A 23826-nucleotide genomic window follows, 5' to 3' on the forward strand; every position below is an offset into this window, starting at 1 on the left:
CCACGAAGGATCTGCTGTAATTTCAACATTCTTCCCAGAAATAAAAATCTCGTAACAGTTATTTCAGCTAAAGAGACAGAAAATTGTCATCAATAAATACTAGATAATTAAAAAGTGACCAATGGGAGTTGGACTAAGTTTTCTGTTATCAGGTAGATTTAAAATCTAAAATAACAACAGTGTAAATTTAGCATGACAAATGAGTTAACATGACATTAAGAAAACAGCACTTAACAAGTCAAACTGGAAAGATACACAGTAATCAGAACTAACATGTGTTCAAATTATAAAGTCCTGCCATATTATATTCTGGAGAGACCCATACTGTCTAATGCCTATTTGACCCATGTGAAGAATCAGCAACTTTTGCATGAGAACCAAAGAATAATAAAGGCAGTTTTGAGAAACACTCAGAAAAAACTGAACTGCAGTAACCTGTGAGTGGCACTGGCTCCCAAAACTTCCCACTAAGCTCCCACATCAGCGTTTCATAGGCAGGCAAGGTACTATGAGTAAGACACTTGTGACTGACCAGCAGGATCTCCTTATTTGTGCTTAACTGAGATCTTCTACTTCGCAACAGGAAAGATGTACCCAGTGATGACAGTATCTTGACTCAAACTCTGACATTATACAGGTGAATTTAATCTTAATAGCTTAATGTACAAGGAAAAACAAAGAGTTGGGCATACACTGCTGAGATACTGATAAATCTTTATACCAATATCAGGTTTAGGTCTACTTGACCAGGGTGCTAGAGCAGTAGTACTGTTCATCAAAGGTGGAATATTACTAAGAAACATCTTCCTTAAATTTTGCATCGGGAAGCCTAGGAATCGGCATTTTGATCCCTCCTCTCTTTCTTGTCTTTCAGGACGTTGTCTCCTGGAGGAAATTACATTCTCATTGTTTCAGTCATCCCAAATACATCTACTGTACAGATGACACATGAACAATGGTACAGAATGTCTTAATAAACAGAATGGTTTGGATTGGAAGGGACCTTAAAGATCATCCAGCTCCAACGCACCTGCCCTGGACATGGACGCTTCCACTAGACCAGGTTGATCAGAGCCATATCCAACCTGGCTTTGAATACCTGCAGGGATGTGGCATGCACAGCTTCTGTAGGCAACCTGTTTCAGCACCTTGCCACTCTCACAGTAAAGAATTTCCTCCTAACATCTAATCCAAATCTACCCTTCTTCAGCTTAAGGCCATTTCTCCTTATCCTATCACTATATGTCCTTGTGAGAAGACTCCCTTCAGCTCTCTTATAGCCCTCCTTTAGGTACTGGAAGGTGCTATAGGGTACTTCCAGAAATCTTCTCTTGTACAGGCTGAATAGCTCCAACTCTCTCAGCCTGTCTTCATTGGTGAGGTGCTCCAGCCCTCTGGTCATCTTAGTGGCCTCCTCTGGATGCTCCAGCAGGCCCACATCCTTCTTCTGTTGGGGGCTCGAGCTCAATGCAACATTCCAGGTGGGGTTTCACAAGAGCAAAGCAGAGGGACAGAATGACCTCCCCTGACCTGCTGCCCACTCTGCTTGTGCTGCAGCCCAGGACACGATTTCCTTTCTGGGCTGCCAGTGCACCCTGATGACTCCTATGGGGCTCTTCATCCACCAAACACCCCCAAGTCTTTCTCCCCAGGACCACTTCCAATGCATTCTCTGCCCAGCCTGGGATTGCCCCGAGCCAGGTGCAGGACCTTGCACTTAGCCTTTTTGAACCTCATAAGGTTCACACAAGCCCATCTCTCAAGCCTGTCCAGCTCCCTCTGGATGACATCCCTTCCCTCCAGCTTGGTGTCAACTGCACCACACAGCTCGGTGCCATGGGCAGATTTGCTGAGGATGCCCTCAATCCCACTGTCCATGATGCTGACGACAATGTTAAATGGCATTGTTCCCAATACCAACTCCTGAGGAATGACATTGAGCTGCTGACCACAACTCTTTGAATGCAACCTCCATCTAATTTTTTATCACATATCCTTCCTGAGAAGGTTCACATTTTCCCTAGTCTTTCTTTTATCCCTGATGTATCTAAAGAAGCTTTTTTTGTTACCCTAGATATTCCTGGCAAAATTTACTTCTGCTGGTGCTTTAGCTTTCCTAATCAGATCCCTGGCTGTTCAGACAATTTTTCTTTATCATTCCAAGCTACCTTTCCCTGCTTCCATCCTTGGTAAGCTACCTGTTAAAGTTTGTCCAGGAGCTTCTTGTTCACTCATGCAAGCCTCCTGGTGTTCTTCTCTGATTTCCTCATTAGAGGGATGCATTACTCTTGAGCCTGGAGGAGGCAATCCTTGAATATCATTCAGCTCTCCTGGGTTTCTTTTCCCTATAGGGCTCTGTCCCCTGACATTCTGCCAAGGAGATCCTTGAAGAGAGAAATCTGCACTCCTGAAGTCCAGTGAGCTTGTTGTGCATCCTGTCTGCTGCCCTGAGTATCTCGAGCTCCACCCTTTCATGGTCATTGCAGCCCAGGCTACTCTTGAGCTTCACATTCCCCACCAGCCCCTCCTTGTTGGTGAGAGTAAGGTCCAATATAGTACCTCTCCTTGTTGGCTTCTCTAACACTTGGAGAATGTGAGGCTGCTCCTCTTTGCCTGTAGATGGCCTCATTGGTTTGGTCTTTTGGTAAGGCAGCCCACTATAATGGGCAGACCCTCACTATAATGTCACCTGTCCCTGCCCTCCCTTTGATCCTGATCCCTAAGCTCTTAGTCATCCACCTGCAGGGGGAGCTCCATGCACTCCGTCTGGTAATTGACACGGAAGGCAACAGCACCTCCTCTTCTTCCCAGCCTGACCTTCCTGAAGAGCCTGTATCCTTCCAATACTCCAGTCATAGGAGTCACGATGCCAGTAAGACAGAGCCCTGCAGATGTGCACACATCTCTCATTCCTCCCATTTATTCCCCACACTGCTTATGTTAGCAGAAAGGCATTTACACTGGGCCCCCAATGAAGCTGTCTTTCTGTCTGGAGCGACTGGAATTCCTTAGTGCTGTCCTTAAAAAATACTTTTTCTACAAGCAGTAAATTAAAAAATAATAACATGAATCCACAACCTGTATTTCTTTTGAAATATAATAGATAGAAAGCACCATCCTCTAAGGCTTGAACATGTACTGATTTATATATTGAGAAATCTCTGATCTGTCTGTCAGATAACAACTACAGACAGACTTTCTCATATGAGCCACAGGATAAACATTCGAGCAATGGATACATGAAGTGATTTGGTTACAGTTTCCTAAACTTTAATATCTTTCTTGAATGAAGTATGCTATTAGATGCAATCAAACTCATAGCTACAAAAGAGTGTGAATAACAGCTCATTGCTAAGGAAGTACCATTTTGCAGAGTGCTTTTTTTTATGTCTCCTTTTTTTTTTTTTCCACTCAACTAACATTTCCTGAAGACATTATACTGGCAGCCCTTAACCCTGAAGTGATTTATGAATTGGGAGACGGAGAATGATAGAATGGCTCAATTTTTACACACTGCTCATAAAAAACACAGGTCACTGATTCTCCATAACTGTTACAATTACAACATATAACCTATCATTTAGAAGGAGCCTACTTTCAGTAAAAGCTCTTTGCTAGTTAATAAAGTTATTTACTATCAAAACTATATAAAAACTTTTAAACATACCAGAGAGGGAAAAAAACCCAAAACGCAAACAACCCCACACAAATCCAAACGAAAAGAATCTGGCACTGAGGGATTATAACTTGAATTTCCTGTGAGACAACCCATTTCTACATGAATTTTTAGGGAAGGCCTTCAGTTCAAAAACAAACTGCAACAAAGTATTTTAAAAATAAAAGCACTGATTAATGTTTTCAATGGTGTAGACTCTTTTTATAAGAAACTAATACGATGTTCATTTGAGAGTCTATTTTAAAAACTGTAAAACTGGATATGAAAGATCAAGACGAATTAAAAAGGGAACATAAGCACTTCAAGGATGAGGAAATGAAGCATAAATTATTAGCACATGTCTCTATGATAAAAAATTTGTGCTATTACTTATGAAAATATCTTACTCTTTATGTTTTTTCTTCTTGTTTTCACTGGATGAGTCATCTGCTGAATCTTCACTACTTGAAGAGTCCTGCAGGTGAAGGAAAAAAAAACCAAACCCAATTCATTATCACAAAAATAATTAAGTACTTCTAACATTTAAAAGATAAATCAGCTTTTACCTCCATACTGGAGGCATATGATTCATGTTTTACCCTCTTCATCCCCCGCAGTGTACTGTTAATACAGAATGAGATAAAGACTGCTATTGTTTTTGTATTTATCCATCTATGAATACACTGTGCCACCACAGCTCTGGAGAACATCAGAAAAAACCCCTTCTTAAAAAATTAACATTGTGACTACACACATGGTCATGGTTTAAGCAGCCTCACGTTAATCAAGACAATTCTATCAAAATTCCAATAAAATCTCCTACTCTGAGAAGGAGCCTTCTCACCTTCCATATTGTTTCATATTAAAATAGCAGTTTAAGAAAACTCTCAGAATAGCGTGCTTCTTCTTTCTTTAAACTCAAAGAAAAAACAAGAATCCTCTTAAACTTAGATTTTGCTAACGCCAATCTCATCAGCTTAAGTTTAGATTTAGATTAACTTTTATCCTGAAAAATATCTTTCAGGAAGAGAGTGCTTAACTGGTGTAAATTAATGTTTTAATGACAGGTGATTAAATTTTAAGTTTAAATGAGGAGCTGCTAAATCACATAGAACTAGAAATCCAACCAAATGACTGCAATATCTGGCATAGCCTTTGTAATGAAGGACAAAAAGACTGCTTTGCAAATAATTTCCATTTCATAGTTCAGACTAGTGTTCTTAAAAGATGTTCATATAGCATGAAGTCAACATTTCTTTAGCCTATGATTTAGATTTTGAAACACCTGAAACACAGGCCTCACTTAAAATACAAGAATTCTTTTGTGGTAACTATTAGAAAAATTTATAAAACCGTAGTTTTCTACTCTACACGGAATATTTGAAAACTGCAGCAGCCACTTTATAAAGAAACAAACTGAAAAAATACTTTAGCATTTTTATCTGTCTTTACAAAACTCAAGGAGACAAATATTCAATGTAAGGCAGTACTGTGTGGCTTAAGACAACACAGAATATCTATCTAAAAATAGCATGGAATCGAGGCTGCTCTAATTTTGAGACAACTCACTTGAAAACAAGTAACTAGAGATATTTTTATTTTCCTTATAAAATTGCCAGTTATTTGAATATTACTGTTACAGACTAAACCCAGACTTGTACGCACACTCAGAGAATAGCAATTGGCCCTACTAATTTTATTCTAACATAAGACAATAAGACAGGCATATATACATTTTAAAAATCTAAATTATGCTAATCACCTCTTCTGAAGCACTGTCTGAAGAGGCTGCCTTCTGTTGTTGCTGTTGTTTCTTGAGCACTGCTGATCTTTGCACAGCAAGTATACTTGGACTAGACTTCCAAAACTAAACAGGAATAGAGATGCCAAGTCAGTTAAACATACTGAGTATCCAGTTTACCACATATTCACTTTTCCTAAGTAGCATCCTATTAAGACTGATCTTTATCAATTTAAAAAATTCATTACAAAATACTGTACTAACTAATAATATCAGCTAGCTTTTTAAAGTAGTAAGATTTCTGCAAAACAGAATGTTATATGCTAATTGCCAGGGCAATTACTACAACGATTTAGCAACAGTTGTGTAGGCATTGTTAAGGTAAAACATTTAAAAGTTTTAAAGTTAAGTTTTAAACTGACACAGATGAATTCTTTCAGACCACTTAACTGCTAAGTTTTTGTTTCATACAGTAATACCAAAGTACATAAAAAAAAATAACACAGAATTCTCAACAGTCTTCAATTCTTGTGGTAACTAATAAACTACTACCTTTCATAAATATGGTCTAATACTCCAGTGAAGTCCATACAACATAGGAGAATGCAGGTAACTCTGGCCCACTGGATTAAAGGTTTTTCTAAACACCACTTTTTCCTGCCTTTAGCTGACTTACTGATAAAGATGGCCAACTGTATGTAAGCTTGACATTTTTATACCATCATTTACTGATGCAAGGAAACCAAGCATTAGAGAAAAAAATGTAAATTATTGATACAAGGAAACCAAATGCCAGAGAAACAATGTAAAAATAGAATCTCAGAAATAACATTACATGTGTCTTTGTCTTCTGTAAATTCCAATAAATTAGGGTATGCTTCACTCTGATGAAATTTAGGTAGGCTTTTAACTCAAAATACTTAAAAATGTGAGAATTCTAAAAGCACTAATTCAAGTATTTACACATGAGAAACTTGCCCAATGTTTAAGGCAGATAAGGAAATGCATTCACTAATCCAATCAAGTTAAAATCTAATTAAGAACACTTCATTATGTTCTTTTATTTTTTAAATGAACACTGCTCTTGAAACTAACTGCACAGAAAGATTGTTTTTAATATTCCCCCCGTCCCTTCCTCCAAAGGGTTCATTTATGTGTCTTCTTTACCTCAGATCCGTCAACTTTCGGTGGTTTAGATTGAATTTGTTTCTTCTCTCTAGATGTGTCAGACTCTGATTCTGACTGAGAGCCTGACTCTGAACCAGAGTCAGAGTCACTGCTGCCTGACTGGCTGCTGCTTCCATCACTGCTGCTTCCAGAGCTTGAACCAGATCCAGAACCTGATGCTGACCCGGAATCATCATCTGATCGGCTGCAATGGCAAGTTAGTAGGATATTACACAACTGCCAAGGTAACAGGATTAAAAGGAAAAAAAAAAGTTGCCTTAGCTTCACCTATAAGTCAACTGTTAAGTTAGACCAGACATATAGGTAGCACAAAAATGGATGCAGACAATTAAATAAGTTCAGATGAATGAAGTTAAAAATATACAGGATATAAAAATTCAAAGTGTAACCAGATACTCTCTGTGAAGCCAAAAAAAGGAAATATAATGCAAAACCATTCAAATTAATATGGCAGAGTTAAGCAAGGAAAATAAAACGTGATAGAAATGTTTTTTACCCACACAAACTGTCCACCTTCACCCCCTCCAAAATCCTTGCTTAGCTTCATCAAACCCCATTTTAAGTTAAATCTACTTCATAAAGACCTGTCCAACTAAAGATTGTTTTCAATCTTTTCAGATTAGCAGTACTCCTTAAAAAAAAAAAACCAAAAGGCTACACAGACCATGTTTTTCTGTTAAACAAAAAGACAATTTTCCCATGCAGACAATTCTGAATTTGTCATGTGTAGTATGACTTGTGCCAAGGCACTTTCCTTGGCATACACTTGAACTGCCAGATTATTTCACCTGTATATTTGTTTTACACCAGATTTAACATACTTAGAATGCCCAATATTTATTTTATGACCATTCAAAAACTTTACATTTGTTTGTCTAGAACAACTTCACAGAGTAGCTGAGTTAAAACTTCAGTAAGATTCCTCAGTAAATTAATACTACTAATACTACTAATTTCAAAGATATTGTGAGAAAAGAAACATCACATAGCAAAACAACTTTAAATTATGTACACATTGACTGCAAACGCTTAAAAACCAGAGTAAACATGAAGCAGAATCAAACATGTTAAAAAGTGGTATCAAAGCCCGGCCAGTCTCTGCCAGCACAATTCATCTGACTGACAGTACAGTCAGCTGGAGATGGGGCAGGGGAGAGGGAAGACTGATCATCTGCCCTAGAGCACACTTAACTGACAACATTTTAAAGCTACAAAACAAAGCAAACCCACTCCTCTTTCTGCTTTTGCTGGCACCAACAAAATTGTGCCAGTGGAGAAGAAATGAAGCTATTCATAAACAGACCCCTGCAGGCTGCACTTCCATCAGCCATCTGCAACTGGTAACGCTAAAAGACAGAGAGGCAAACAGACACACCATGGTGAAACTTCCTTGCCCTGGAGGGGGAGATGTGGGGAAACACACTGCTGCTGGGCTTCCTTGCACCTGCTGAGAGGAAAACTGGGAAGCAACAAGGCTGCTCCCAAATTTCCAGTTTCCTTCATCAAAGGCTTACTTCAGGCATGGTGCTGTAACACTGACCTGACCTGCCAATAAAGCAGGTCATCCACTACAGAACATGACTGGAGGTTAAACTGTGCCAGAAATTAATGGCACTTGATGACGATTGTCCAAAGAGATTTTCATTGTAATAATGTTTCTGTACACAAACGTCGCCTTACCTTAAATACTGGGTAAATCACACCATTATAAAACAACTGCATTTCTCAGCAAAACAAAGTGCCATAAATGTCAGTGGGACTACAGAAGGCAGCACTAACTATAAATGAAGAGAAATAGAAAAAAGCTCAGCATGAAGAGACACAAGTAAACACCAGCCAAAGTTACGGTGATAAAAAGTCACCAAAAATGTGTAAATTCTACATAACCTTGCAGGAGGGGAAAGGAATCAAATACCTCCATGCAGGACAAGACTTGCTCAAAGAGGACAATAATAACGTGCAAAATACTAAGCCATATGGATGGTAATTAAGTCAGCTTTCCATACAGCAGTAAAATAGTTCACACACATCAATACAGTGCTAACTATAGGTTCAATTACTCAAGGAGCCTGAGGCAACCAAAACAAGGTAGTGTTTTCTAAGGTAGCATGGGGAAACTAACACTGGAATAAGCCACCTTGGTCAACTTGCTAACATTATGAGAAACATATGAACAGGAGACAATGGTGGAGGGAGAACAAGGAAGAAAATATAAAATTTACAGTCTATTTAGATAAGTAAGCAAAAATTACACTGACTAGACAGAATCATAGAATTATCAAGGTTATAAGAGACCTTCAAGATCATCCAGTCCAACTGTCCACCCAGCACTGTGACTGCAACCTCTAAAACACTAAACCAGAACACCCAGATCCAGACCGCTCTTGCACATCTCCAGGGACAGACAGCTGATGAGAAGTTTTGTTTGTTGTTCTTCCCAGGAAGAATTGAGTGGTAATTTCAAAACCAAATGGACTGAGATAAGGAAAATAAAAGTCTAGTGGATAATGCTATTTGCTGTAGAGTTGGACGCAAAAAAACTAGCTAGTGCTAAATCTTATTATTTACGAAGAGATCAGCTATCATCTAAGGTCTCTGTCAAATAATACCAACAGATGTGGATCATATAATATTCAGAGAAAACACAGAGACGCCTTATTTTGCCAGCTAGCTCTCAACAAAGCTGGGATTCTGGTAATGAATTCCCATTAGGCTTATAAGAAGGACCAGCAAAGTAAGAGCAATTTCATAATCCTTGGAATTGCTCACAATAGATTGGCCTGATTTGGACAAAGCAAACTCATACAACTCAACTGCATCACAGTAACATCTGAAGAGAGTAAAAGTTTTAATTCAACCACATTACTAATAAATGCAAGACTACAAAACAAATCTGCAGATAGAAGTAAAAGGGATGGGGAGAGAAAGGACTGAAATTAAAAGAAACAAGAACAAAGAACAAATAGCAACATTCACCACAGCTAGTTTAGAGCTTCCCTAGTGATACCATATATGAAGGACAATGCAGGATGTCTACCAGAGACTAACAGCTAATTGGTACACAGAATTGAAAAAAACAGTAGTATGAAATTCAAAGGCCTTAGTCAGCATCCGATTAGCAGAAGGAAAGGTGAAAAGACAAACCAAGTAGCAGCAAGTAATTTTAAAACTATGGAAACAGAAAGGACTTGCTGAAATATTTATCAAAACTCAGGATGCTACAGCAGTATACGCACATGCATAAAAAAAGAGTCTGAAATTAACTCTTAGAAAGCACTACAGGAGTTCCAACACACAAGGCTAGTCTATGCTGGTCAGAGCCTCCTTTAACTATAATCATCCAAAGTAATGCAGATGTGTGAAACTACTAGGTTCTGCCTGTACACTTCCCCTTGTGCACCACATACTCTCTGACATCTTCAGAGAACTACAGCGCATACAAAAAAATCAGGTAAGATTAACAAATACAGCTTCATTTCTACTGAATTGTGAAGAACTTTGTGGATCACTGGCCACAGGACAAGTAACTAACAAGCTCTGAGGATTAGAAATGGATTGTTTATTTTATCTTGTCCTTTCATACAATGTTGCAACCTGGGCTTCAGCAGAACACTGACTTGGAGGCACTCTACAACTCTACAAAGACAGCACTGTAACTCAGAAACGTAAAGCCCCTGTTTGCAAAGGAAGTAGGAAGTGGAGTAATAAGTAAACTCTGCATGAACATATGCAATAAAGGCAAATTGGAGACCATTAAGACAGTATCAAGCAGCACTGTATAATATGTAACACCTATAAATCCCCAAATTTTGATATGTGGACTACACCAGTGCACATATCAAAAGACTCTCCTCTTGAGAAATTTAAAGGCTTTGAATGAACAGTAACAGTGATGCAGAGCCTAAGGCAAAAAACACACCCTACACTAAGAGCTACAGAGTTCAAGTGCTCAGTTTTCAGCGTATAAAGTATTTTCATTATTAGAGAGAAAATTAGTATTTTTCTTCTTATCACTTAAGTCACTAAAAAGATCCAAAAGAGAACATGTTTATGCCTAGATTAAATTATTATATACTTCTCGGTGAAGACTGTCCTCTTCCTTTTTCTACTTTAAAAAAAAATTGTCTAGCACTTCTCATGATAATATTTTGTGTAAAGGCACTTTAAAGAAAACCTTTTTGTATCAACACAACAAAAAAAACTTGAAACCTTCTACTGTCTAACAGGAGTAGCTATCTATTCAAACAGAAACTGATTAGAATTTTTCAGCCTAAGAGTTAATTATCTCTAAAGTTCTGTATCTACAAGGCAGAAAGAAAGAACAGACTTGATTACCAACTGGGTTTTTTCTGCTTCTATCTCATGTAAAGCAGTTTTAGACTAAGACCAGAGCACACCAGTAATCAGCTTCTGACATAAAGGAACGCCTTATTTGTTTTTTACAAAATACCTGTAAAAAAGCAGCAGCAATAAAATAAAAACACAGACCTATCTAGCTTTTTCTAAAAATCAAGAAATCCACCAGAATATGCAGACTCATTTGAGACAAAGGAAGATGAGTTGCGTAAAGAGGAGAATAAAGAGCTACCTTTCCTCTTGTAACAAATGAAAAAGTGTATCTGTGGCATTTTCCACCCACGTCTCTTAAGCTGCGTCCATAACGAAGAAACAAGGCACTGAAAATAAAGTCCTACTGAACCCCCACTGTAGCAACACGTTGCCATTTCAACTTCCATTCAGCATAGATACTAGCAGTTTACTATATCACATCAATTCAACATACAGAGACCAACTGTTACTAGCACTTTGCCTCCGCAGATATAACATCACCAGGACTTTGTTTGTACTTTTTATTTTTTTTTCACCTGTAGTGCTGATCTGCACAAAACTTAACAAGTCGTTGTTTCCCATTATCACAAGAGCAGGGTCCAGTGACCCTGCCTCAGGACTTAACTGAGAATCTACCTCTGAAAGCCAGCCTCCCTAGTGAGAAAGACAATCCATACTTCCGCTAATTGATGTCAGGAAAGCCAGGATTTACCTAAAGACTTTATCATCCTCTAAGGAACCAATCTTTTAGCTACACTATTTGCCCTTAAGGTGTTCACTGAAAGAGAAGCAGCTTCCCGCTCTTCCAGCCTGCACCTCTCTGACAAGACAAACCACTGAACATGAAGGCAGTCTTCAAAGAGGGGTGTACACAACCAGAAGGTGTGCAAGACAACCAACAGGATATGTGAAGAACATACTGGAACTTCTATTTAGATTTATTTTTATCTAAAACAAACAAATGAAGTCAAAAAACCCTACCAAAAACCAAAGCCACAACAAAGTAACAACCCAGGAAATAAAAAAAAAACCCCAAACCCAAAAACCCCAATGACAAATTCACCTCTACAAACATTTAATGTATGGTTTGTCACTGGTAAGCTCACTCAGTCCACAAGTCTGAGGGCCCTGTGTCATGTGTGGGAACCTGAGGGAAGTTTGTGCTCCACAACTCAGAGCAGCGACAGCAGTCCAATCATTCCATTCCTATTCCGTGCAGTGAGATGGACTTCAGACTGCCTCTGCCTGATTAGGTGTATTTATGGATAGTATTACTTAGCTTTAATGAAACTAACCTTTACAAAATGGAGAACCGGTTTAAAAAGAGCCCTGTAAAGAAACAGTGGAAGGTAACACTAATACTGTGAGTGCAAGTGAAAAAGAAAATGGCAGAGCTGACACTTCTCTTCCTCCTGTACAAGCTCTTCATCAGTCACACTACAAGGTAAAATACAATGACAATTTAATGGCATCTGACAAGAAGTTGGTTAAAAAAAGTTTCAATTATCAAGACTATCTGAGATAGGTATTTACATCCACCATTGCTAAGAATTACTATCGCCCTAAATGCATACTGTGCCTTGAGACACTGGCCAATGGTAGCATGAAGCCATCACAATCAGCAAGACATCTGAAAACTAACCATCCAGAACACAAAGACAAACCTTCATTTTTCCCAGTAGAGTTTTAAGTCATGTGATATTCAATCTTGCACTTTACGAAATTTCACTTAGTTTAATGATAAATGTGTAGCAGCCTGAATTCTGAAGTTATTTTACCTAAGATAAAGGGAAAAACATGCCCCATGCCATCAGAGAATTTACTTTTTGCTACTGTAAAAATGGTTAAAATAATGCATGGAAACCTACAGTGACAAACTGAAGTGCATTTCTTTGTCAGCAAATGGTGTTGAAAGACAGACAGAAAACAGTGGTGAAGATCTGAAGAAACAAGTATTAGAAGAAATCATCCACTGTAGGAAGTTTGCTCTATAGCTGGATGAAAGTTCAGATGCTTCCATCACGTCCCAACTTCTGGTATTTACTACTTTCTCTTTCAATAATGAAATACACAAAAAAACTACTTTTCATGAGCCACTGAAGGAAATGTATTAGAGAAGCTATGTTATGAACAGTAAACTATTTCTTTAATTAAAAAAAAAAAGTTTTATGGAAAAACTGTGAAAATGTAACCAGCAATGATATGGTTGTTGGAATAAAAATTAGAATCTAGTAGGGGTGATAGATATTGCAGCACAAATGAAATTCATCCATTGCAATTTATTGCAGCAAAGAATCCGGAGCAAGAAGAGAACAGGATGTCACTGATGTTCTTACTTTTATGAAAACAAGACCACTAAACAGTAAAGTACTTACAATACTTTGTGGCAAGATAAAGAGTGACCATAAGAAAGTTTTATACCATGAGAGGTTCAACTGCTTAGAAGCATTGTTGACCGTGAATATTAGTTTTTGGTGGCCTCTGGGAGTGTTGCTGGTTTCAAAAAGAAGTGTTCCAAATACAGTGACTGTTTCTGTGGAATCCATTTGTTACCAGTAGCATGCTACACAACAGACATTTTTGAAAAAAATAAACTTTGTGTACTCCTTCCAGGTGAAGATGACATTTCAACAATAAAAAAGCAACTGGTTTTCAAAAGAAACTCATGCTATAGAGACAGCATTTTGAAAACAGATGTTTGGAAATATTTCCATCATTATGTCATCTTATTACCAAAATCAATGCATGTCACCTATAAATGCTATTGTATTTGTACATTTTAAAAGCTAGGAGACAGAAATTTCTAATCTGTTTGAAAATCTTCCAAAAAGTTTCAGTGGGTTTTGAACCCATTTGTTAAAAACACTAATCTGGAGGGATTGCAAAGCTTTAAATATGTAAGAACTAATTGACAAGGTAGATGAAAATTTATTAGACAAAATTTAAGAAAAACCTTTACACAAGTAGTTGATATGATTTAAAAAAAAAGTACTGTGATTTAATAAGCGCAGTCAACAATGCACTTCTTCCCCCTGGAGCCATTTATCTTTAGCTATCTTCTTCAGCTGTGTCAGTCATTAAAACAAGATTTTCTTTTTATCTTACCTAAATAAACTTAAAGGAGAACTATACCTTCAAACCACTGTACCACAAAATGTTAAACCAAGATTTTAATTAACAAGAATATTCCTCATAATTTTTTCTGTGAGTGCTAAAAGGTTTTTTTTTACCAATAAAACCCCAACATTTTCAAATATTATTTAATCTTTATCTCATAATTCTAAATCTTCTACTTCTTGTGTACGTTTTGTAATGTAGGTACTAGTACAGGTATTACTGCATGTACATAATTTATAAATGAACTATATATACATTAAAGATGTGTGATTAAATATTGATAGGAGTGCAAAAACAAGAACTTTGGAAATCACTGCACTATGTGATAAAAAAACAAGGAAGAGAAGCCTTGATTTCTCCTTAACCCAGACATATTGAGCAAGCCTTGCCTATTAAAAATGAACATAGATCTGTAATCCCTTTTGCAGAATTAACTACAACTCTCTTCCACATGAGTAGTAATTCAAATTAAATCCTAGTATGCTAGATGCTAAGCCTAAGAGTAAAGATGGAATTATTTAAGAAAAGGTACACACATTTACATACACAGAATTCAAGAGCATTTACATTTGTCATCTCTTCACAGTAAAGGGGGAAGGCAGAAACAAAATATGCAGAACTGTAGAATTTCTTCTTAACTACTCCTACCCTTGCTCTGAGTTAGAGAAATTTTTGCACAATTCAAACACCACTGGAAACAATATGACCTATAATACTTTGAAAACACACTCAGTCCTCACCAGTGTGTTCATTTTTATTGCTGCCCTCTTTATTTTCCCCTATGGTGTCAGTACCACCAATAGGAAGAACAGATAAACCATTTTAAAACAGTCTCTGTTTTCATAAGGAGAGGGGGAAAAAACAAGCAGGAGTGAACAGACAGTATTTCTTGAGACTCCTGTCCTGAAACTGAAGTATAAGCCACTAGAAATCAATAGAGAGTTATTAAAAAAAGCTAAACAGACTTCAAATGAAAAAGGGGTCTTTGGTATTTTTCAGTTTTAGTACATGCATCCACACTGAATTGCGACACACTGCAAGTCCTTTTCCAAGTCTTTACACTACTACGTGGTGTAATACCTTCTCCCTTTTTCCATGAAGCGTGGTATTGTGGATGTGACTGAGAAAATGAGCAGCAGCACGCACAACTCCCAACACACTGCATTGTCTACCAGCATCACTGCAAACTTAGAGAGCCTGTTCAGCAGAGTTTCTGAAATGCAATTGAGTTTTTGAAGTTTGTAGGAAAAGACAAACATGATCCAGAAGTTTCATCATATTTATAGTAACTCAGCTGAAATTTTCCTATCTGCTGAAGCGGACACCCTAGCAGCCAGCTATATACCAAGGCAAAAATAATCATAATAGCCCTGAGAGAGGTCTAAAAGCTTGAAGACAAGTAATCTCTTATTTTAACAACTTTTATCAGCAGAATTCCAGAAATGGTTTATCTTCCTTGAAAAGGAGGTGCAAAATAAGAAAACGTGTATTTTCTGAAAGTAGCAAAGGAAGCTACCATTGCAAACCAAATGATAAGTGAAGACATTTCACACTGTAATAAAATTTGATTTTTAAAATCATTGCTGCATTAAAGACAAAACCCCCCTGTCTGATAGCAAGAAAGTTTACTTGCATTAAAGAAACAGAACCTAAGCTCTGCAAAAAAGATGTTAAAACATAAATTCAGGGAGCTAAGAGTTGTGAGATCGTTACAACACCCTTGGTTGCTTTTTTGTCCACTTTTGCCTATGGGATTCTTTAATTTTACACCTGTGTTTTTTGAAACATAGTCTATAAGCAATTTATTTTCTAGACAAGGAGTTTTAAGTGTCAGCTGATGTAGTCTAACTAGGGTCCGTAATCTGACTAACTTTCCTTGCAACAAGTAATGCCCATTCGTGCAAAGCAGCATCACTGACCTCCAGAAAATTAATCACCTGAATTGGCATTACTAATTACTAAGATTCTGGTATCATATCTCTAGGAGTAGGACACAAGGAACATTACATATTTCCTCAATGATGGAGTATTGTCACAATTAGCTGTCTCCTGCTGTTTAATGCTGTTACATAAACAGTGTCTCAGGAACAGCGCTTCCAGTCCCTTCTCTTCAGAGTCCCCCTTGCAGAAAAGGAGATGCACAGTGTGTTATTTCTTGACAATTCCTCTTCCTGTATAGGCCAGGGTCTTTGCTTAAGATGATCCTATTGGAAACAGTTCAGCAAAACACAAAAGTGGTTATCTTACCATGCTGCCGTAGACATTTAGGGTAGAGTAAGAGAGATAGTTTGAGTACAACCTAACCAGCCTTTTTTTGTCTGTGCTCTGTGCAACTGTATCCACCTCTTTCTTCCAAACAAAAGCCTGATTGAAACCAGAAAGTAAAAGAAAACCTATGCTATTTTCAGCCAGTTAGCATAAATGAGGACGTTTCTCTCTCCCCCACCTTTTCCTAACTTAGTCGAGAAGGTCTCTCTGCAGGAGAGTCCAGAGCTGGAACCTGCTTCTCTTCATTCAACTCTTCTGGAGAAAAGCCACACTTATATAATCAGCCAAATAGCCAGCATACAAGACTTCTTTCTCAGTTAACTGAGAATGTTTGCCATAAACCTGTGTTTGTCAAATTCACCCTATTTTACTGTGTCACATCATGTCTTTTTGTCCTGTTCTTGTACTGCTGATGTCTTCTAACCAACTTTACTTGGTGGTCCAACTTTTTTTTTCCTTACCTTCTTCCAAGAAGCAAAGCGCCTAAGAAATTATAAACACCATAAAAATTAGAACAGGAAGTGTAGATGAAAACAACAGGGCTACAAAACAGAGGCGGTGTTAATAAAATAGATACAGTAAAAAAATGTTTACCAAGATTAACCAATAAAGACCATTTATGCTCTTTTAAGACACTTAACTCCATTACTCAAAATGAAATTACTGCTTTTCTCAGTCGTCCTTCTGTGCATTACATAAGCCTTCTTCCCTCCTCCAGCTCCAGGCAAATTAAATATATTACTTATTAAAAAAAAAAGGTAATATGAAAATGGCATGCTCCTGAGTAAGAAACCTTACATTGCATTCACTTTATTCAAAAGAAAAGGAAAAAATGAACACCCAAAAAGCCAAAACAAAAAAACCACCAAAATAAACAAAGACAGTATGAAACAGTGGACCGTCATAAGGCTAAGGAAAATAGAAACAAACGTGACTGATAAAGCACCAGTGATGATCTCAGTACTGCTGCAGTGAGACTTTTTCTCTATCCTGCAAACAAACCACGGCAATGATCAAAAAGTCAGCTGTCACTAATAACTTTCAGCAGCAGGCAAAAGTATACACTGAAAATGAGTAGCAGTTCTCAGGATGGAATTTCTACATGAAAAATTATAGTTTCATGCATATTGACAAAATGAGGTATAAATCTAGAAAGAGCACCCTTCAGGACATATTAAGAAACCTCTTACCTCTAGCCCTTGATAGTTGCATTTTACTCAGCACAGGTCAAATCTGATTTGATATGGAAGTCTGACACACTGAAGGAATTTTTCTGTTCTTTTTTATAAACACTGTTTCTGACTAGTCTCTACATATTCACAACAAATGCATACCTGAATGCAGTTTTATTTGCAGACTCTTTTGAAAGAAAGCACCATAGCTTAATGAAGGTATCAGAAGAGGTAAAAGGTTAAAACAAACATGAAATATTATCTTTTTTCCAAACTACCACCCCTTAAAATGAAAAAGGGGAATGTTTTGGGGAGATGACAGGCTTAAAGCAAGTATCCTGACACAGAGCCATCAGTTCTTTTCAATAGTCTTAAGTTTAGCTTCACTAGCTTATCCCTTAAAAAAAGGTGCCCCTGAGAAGATCACACAATGAGGAACTAGGCACCAGAAATATAAATCCTAAAATGGAAAGCTAAACAAGTCACATTGCAAAAGAACTGGTTGAGCATTTAAGCTCCCGTGTAAGGTCTAGGATAATAATGAATCCAAGAGCAGGTAGTTTATTGTCACAGATTTTAAGTGCATTCATTAGGTGAAGTTACCTTAATAATGTTCTTTTTCAAGAACAGCAGGAGAGTACCAAGTCATGCAAAATGAAGTTCAACATACTAAAAAAGAGATTACTTTCTGCAGGGCCTTTGATAAGCATCTGAGACTACAGTGGACTATCTGGTTTTTGTTTGGTTGTTGGTTTCTTTTCAAACAAGCTGAAGACAGGTAAGCATTTGAATATGAACTGCACAGAGTACCAAACTCCTAAAATTGCAAGTTCACAAGCAAGTTTCTTTAGGCAAATATCATGTAAGTGGAGGGTTTCTTAATTTTTTTTTTGCAAGAAATCTTCACTGTTTGACTAGATGCATAAGGATGACTTATGTTATTTATTGCTGCCAATAAAAAACAGAGGGCACAAAGAGTATTATGTTCAATCTACCAAATGTTGCTGATTACCTACCAACTTACACAATGCTATGAACCACACTGCAAGTCTTTGAGAGACACAAGTCACACATCTTAAGAGCAACCACCTTCAATATGCAGCTGGACTGAGACACACCACCATGATGTCTCTCCCAGAAGCTCCTTGCAGACCACCAGCAAAAAAGTATTACACGGAATTTAACTGGAAAAAAAGAAGCCACTTGAGGGGCCACATCTGAATAGGTCTGGTGTATAGACTGCCTGTTTCACAGAACCTCACTCTGTTTTGAGGAATGCAAAAAGCTCACATCAGCTAAAATCGTGAAACTCACAGAATGGTGGAACTGCATCTATAATATGTGGAATAGGTATCTGCCATCCAGTTAGGTTAGACTATAACCAGGACCTGGATAAACTCAGCAGGACTCCCAAAGCCAAACTTAAAACCATGTGTATGATCACATCTGGATCATGAGTTTATAATTTCTTTTTTTAGCTGGAAAGGTTTCTAGACAAAAAGCCCCAACAAACAAACAAACAAACAAACAAACAAACAAAAGCCCACACCAAAAACCACTACACCAAAACCCACACTTGGTTCTATCCAATGTTAATTGGATATCTCAATACATGTTCTATCTGAACTCTTCCAAAAAGAAGTCAAAAGATGTTTTAACTTGGATAGTGACACCTTACCATGCTTTAGTACGCTCAATTCTGTAAGAGATCACCCCTGATAAAAGAGTAATTTGCTAATTAAAGGGAAAAATACTGCTAACAGAAGTGAGGAGCTTGCTTTAGTCACTAGATGTTTACAGTAAGTTCTACCAATAGTTTTCTTTACCAATCAGGTTCTTTTGTTGATCTGAGAAATCCTGTGCAGTAAGTATCCATCTACACACATATAGTTTTATGTATATGCTCTCTCTTGCTGTATACACAGACTTTTATTATGTATTAAAGTACTATCAAAAATAATCCAGTGCATAATTCTGCTTGGTCAATCTCTGTTTTAACTCCCAATTACATTTCAGGAAAGCAAGAACCTAAAGTCGTGACTTTTAATATATCTTTTTTCCTTCCTATGAAAGGTATGAATTTATATAGCGAATTGAAACCTGCTGACAAAGTCTTTGGTCTTCACTTAATTACCTTTTGTGGTCCACAGACTATTCAATCCACAAAGTGAATTAAACCCACTGAAATTACTATCTTCTATTAGCAATGACTTTTAAGTGTGCAAACACTTGTAGAAGTCTTTGGTGTTAGCAGCTGCCCTCTGCTTACTGCAAAAATGGGAGAACTACACCCCAGGTAGCTACCATCCAGTTATACTGCACTGAGCACATGTCTTACTACCTACAGAATGGAAGGTTTCATCAAGGCCTCTATACATTGGTCTGCAAGAACACAGGAAGAGCAATGAGATGGGAAATCAGATTGTTATTCAATTAGCACCTATGTTTCACTGCTGCAGTCCCTGTTCTACCTGGTACTTACCTTGCAGTTCAGGCATAACTGCCCTTCCTTGCTGATTAAGCTTTCTTATTACTATATAACTTGAATGTATTTATTCATATTGAAGGTTGTAATGGAGCTCTTTTCAAGAACACTATACAAAGATGCTTCGCTTAGGAGTCAGCTTCGCAGAGTACTGCTGTAAACTCTGTGTGTCTACACTCGCTCTCCAGACGAACAGTACCTTTGATATTTTACCTTGAGCTACTTAAAAATACTAGAGTAGTTTTTTCAAGTAAACAGGAAGCTGGAGAATAGAATCCACATGATTATTGGACAAAAATCAGAACACCAACCAACAAGACTAGGTAAGTGTTTATGATAGCCTTCAATTTCCATCATGTTTGGTTCTAATACTGATCTAGAGCTTCAGAGGTTGCTGAAATAGGCAAGGAAAGTCCAAATAGTGTGGCCATGTACTCTTCCACTTGTAACAAAACAGAACTTCAGGATCAACACCTGCAACAAGGGAAAGTTTTCTAGTCATCTAGCAGACAGATGAACATATGCAACCCTGGCAAGGTGTGCAGCAGAATTGCAAACTGGTCATTCCTCTCACACACTTCAGAAAAAAAATCATCTTCACAGCCAGACACAGTGAGTTAAGGAGAGCTACCATTCTTTACCACAAAGCAGATCCATGCATAGTCGAAGGTTTACGATCAACCTTCTCCAGCCCTTGTACTGCTGAGAATACTAGAGACTTTCCACACCTTTTGCAAGTCATAATTATTTCCATAAAACAATATGATGCTGTGTCCTCTGCCTGTGTATTTTTGCAAATGCAGCCCTGATCCACTGCTTAACTGTCTAGAGTTATGATGGTGGCTCCCCTAAATCAGGTTTTATTTCAAGACTGTCACTCCAGAAGGACAGCCACAGGAGTTTACACCAGACACGAAAGGCTGGTGAATGGCTTTACTGCACTTTTAAAGTGTTAAATTTGTAAATTGACACAAGTTTTCAAAGACTTCTTGTAGTTATCACCAATGCCGCTGCCCAGATTATCACTGGTTTTGCCTTCATCTCTTCTTTTATCCTACTAATTTTTGAATTTGATCTTCTTTGCAATTTACTGCCATTAGCAGTTCTCAATTGCTTTCTTCACTTGTTCCACTTCCCTCTCTAGCATTCTGCATGGAATGGGACCACTAGAAGCTTAGTAAACATATTCTGTTAGTGACCTCTAGTTCCATTCCGTAAAATTCACATTTTCAGATTTGAAGGCTAATTACCACAACACTTCCCAAGTTACAGTTAGCTATCTGTCTGCAGCTTGCTAAGGCAACTCCCCTTGGAGTGAAAACCATCTCGAGTACTGGAAACCTATAAATTAAAAAGAAAAAAAAAGACTAAAAACCAAGGGCAAGTCATATAAGGATATTCTGTATTATTTTAATAATGGAACTAGGTTAGATAGGACAGAGTTCCATCATGTAAAATGTAAAGTTTTCACATTTCATTTACAAGAATGATTTCCTGATAATGCATGTCAAACACGAAAGTAAGCTTTCCAAGACTTGCCTGTGAATTAGGCTATGGGGTTAACAAGGGACACAAGCCCAGGAAAAAAATAGTTTTTTGCATTTTAAATCTTTTTGAAGTTTTAAAATGTGCTCAGCAAGACATTTAAGATGAAGGACAAAGTCTCGCTCCACAGGCAACTATCAAAATTTGAGTACTATGTATCCTTCTGATACCTACTTTTCCTTAGGCTGCTGAGAACTTCATGACATTTAACTTGTTTAGTCTTTTGAACTGCTACAGCTTTTAAATAATTTTGATACACTGGTATTTATGGGCAGTCACAGTTCAATACAACATAGTTTTTCCACAAATCTTTAGCAAGGTGGCTTGTTTCAAGTAGTAAGAAAGTTCACACACAAAATCATCAGATTTGTCCCGGGTAAGTTCAAGTTTGTTGGAATTTTTTGTTGTTCGGTTGGGTTTAAGTAACAAGGAATATTTTGCCCCTCACCAGAAGAACTTCAAACTTGTTTGCTAACTGAAACAATATCAACTTCTATGAAAGCAGACATTTTCAAAAATTATTATGTATTAGAACCTACAAATTATTCACAAGGCTGAAAGTTTACTGTTTTTCTGGGACAATCCTGTGTACACCAGGAAACTTGACATAAAAATACACAAGAATTATTAAAGTATTTTCTGTTTTACTGTTCATAGATATCCTTGCGATTTGCACCTAGAGTCACTTAAATCACTTCTTTCTTCCCCTTCTTCCCAGCCCATCAAACACTGTGGTAAGTTGCAAGCTTAACGGCCAGCACATGATCAGCTGGCAACTATGTTCTTCTTGCACTTCTTTGAGACAGTAATTTAGATCTCTCTCTACGCAACTGGAAGTTTCCACAAAGTCTGCAAAACTTAGTTTTCATTATGACCCTCTGACTGACAGAATTAGCTAACCAGTTCACCAGGCTGTGACCAGACAGATAGCGGGGCAGAAAAACAGCATGGTCAGAATCGCCTCTTAGAACAGAAGCCTAAAACCCACCTTTTATTTGCAAGTTGACTTTTAAACCTTTAGCATTCATCATATTTCTAGTTTTAGAAATCTAAACTTTGTAGCGCAGGAGGGACTTTTTGAACTTGGAACCATTCTAGTAAAAGAACTTAATTCCACCCCTAGAAATTGGCTGTCACTCTGCATGGATGCGAGGATGTTCTAATCAGGCTTTTCCGGACATGTGAACCCTCAGCACTTGCTGTAAGAGTATAATTCAACATTAGAGGACTGATTTTTATTTTTTTAGTTAAAAACACAACTCGAAAGAGTACTTTCACTTCGGATAACAAATACAAAGTTAGCACTTGCAGTTATACTACTGTGACAGTTCTGAAGACTAACAGAATCACGAAGTACTCCTCACCAAAAACTGAACAAACCACTACCCCACCTGGAGACAGTCTAGTTAGGCTTTTATACAACACATATTACGCATGTGTGCCTGGCACTTTATAGACCGTAGCTTTAGTTTAACATTTGAATTCAACGTTTCCACTTTTGACACTTCACACACTTTATTTCCTCAGAAGAGTAATACTATTCTGTTGGATGCTGACGTGGCTTTAATACTTCTTAAGCTTTATTATGTAACATGTATACAAGATCATTCCCATTCTTAGCTGAAACCATGTGAATGTAACAAGCAGATGAAGCACCTGTAAGAAAGCATGTCCAGTCCTCCTAACTATGATCCACTTGTTAACCATGAAGCTTTAGCACTAAGTTCAAATATAAACTAGTTTTAGTAAACAAAGTATAGGAGCCTACTATATAGCCAAGAATAACTGAAATGAGTGAGTGCTTACCTTGACTCTCCACTACTGTTTCTTACGCTTTCTTCATCACTGTGCCCATTCATTGTAAATAGTAAGAAGTAGAAAAGATAAATAAAAGTCCACTCAGGTTACAAGGTGGATATTAGGAATCCACTTCTTGGTACTCCGTACGTCTTCCAGACTCTGTACGTGTTTGCTTTAGTGTTCTCACCGGGTATTCAAGATTTCTCCAAAAATACCTAAGACAGTAAAGAAAAACATTAACACAATTTCAAAGTATGTTTCCAATTAAAGAGATACCAAAAATAAGCTGTTTTTTTCACTAACAGTGAAAGGGGGCATGTTTGACATCATGTCTGTAATTCAAAACCAGCTTTTTTTGTGCTATCTGTTCATTGCTGATACATTTTATCACCATTTTCTTGTCTGAGAAAAAAAAATTGTTTTTCCTGCAGTGAAAACAAACAAAAAACAGGTCTTTTTAGGAGCTACACTTTAAAAAAATGGAAGAGCTAATTAAAATATAAAAAATGCATAAAAAACCTGTCCA

General features: G+C 37.5%; 1 protein-coding gene across 2 annotated transcripts in view; it reads right to left on the reverse strand.

The window, feature by feature from the left end:
• The window catches only part of CHD1 (chromodomain helicase DNA binding protein 1), a 57977-nt gene extending 34460 nt beyond the window's left edge, over window positions 1-23517 (reverse strand). For both annotated transcript variants that reach the window (XM_018072851.2, XM_018072850.2), the window contains exons 1-4: window positions 23307-23517; window positions 6564-6768; window positions 5418-5522; window positions 4063-4130 (exon numbers count right to left, since the gene is read on the reverse strand). In XM_018072851.2, the coding sequence (XP_017928340.1) occupies window positions 4063-4130; window positions 5418-5522; window positions 6564-6768; window positions 23307-23359 (431 nt within the window). In that variant the 5' untranslated portion in view covers window positions 23360-23517. The remainder of the gene's footprint in view (window positions 1-4062; window positions 4131-5417; window positions 5523-6563; window positions 6769-23306) is intronic.
• Window positions 23518-23826: the final 309 nt, after the last annotated feature.

Source organism: Manacus vitellinus, unplaced genomic scaffold (genome assembly GCF_001715985.3).
Source record: "Manacus vitellinus isolate BGI_N305 unplaced genomic scaffold, ASM171598v3 scaffold_23_pilon, whole genome shotgun sequence".
In the NCBI taxonomy this organism is placed as follows: domain Eukaryota; kingdom Metazoa; phylum Chordata; class Aves; order Passeriformes; family Pipridae; genus Manacus; species Manacus vitellinus.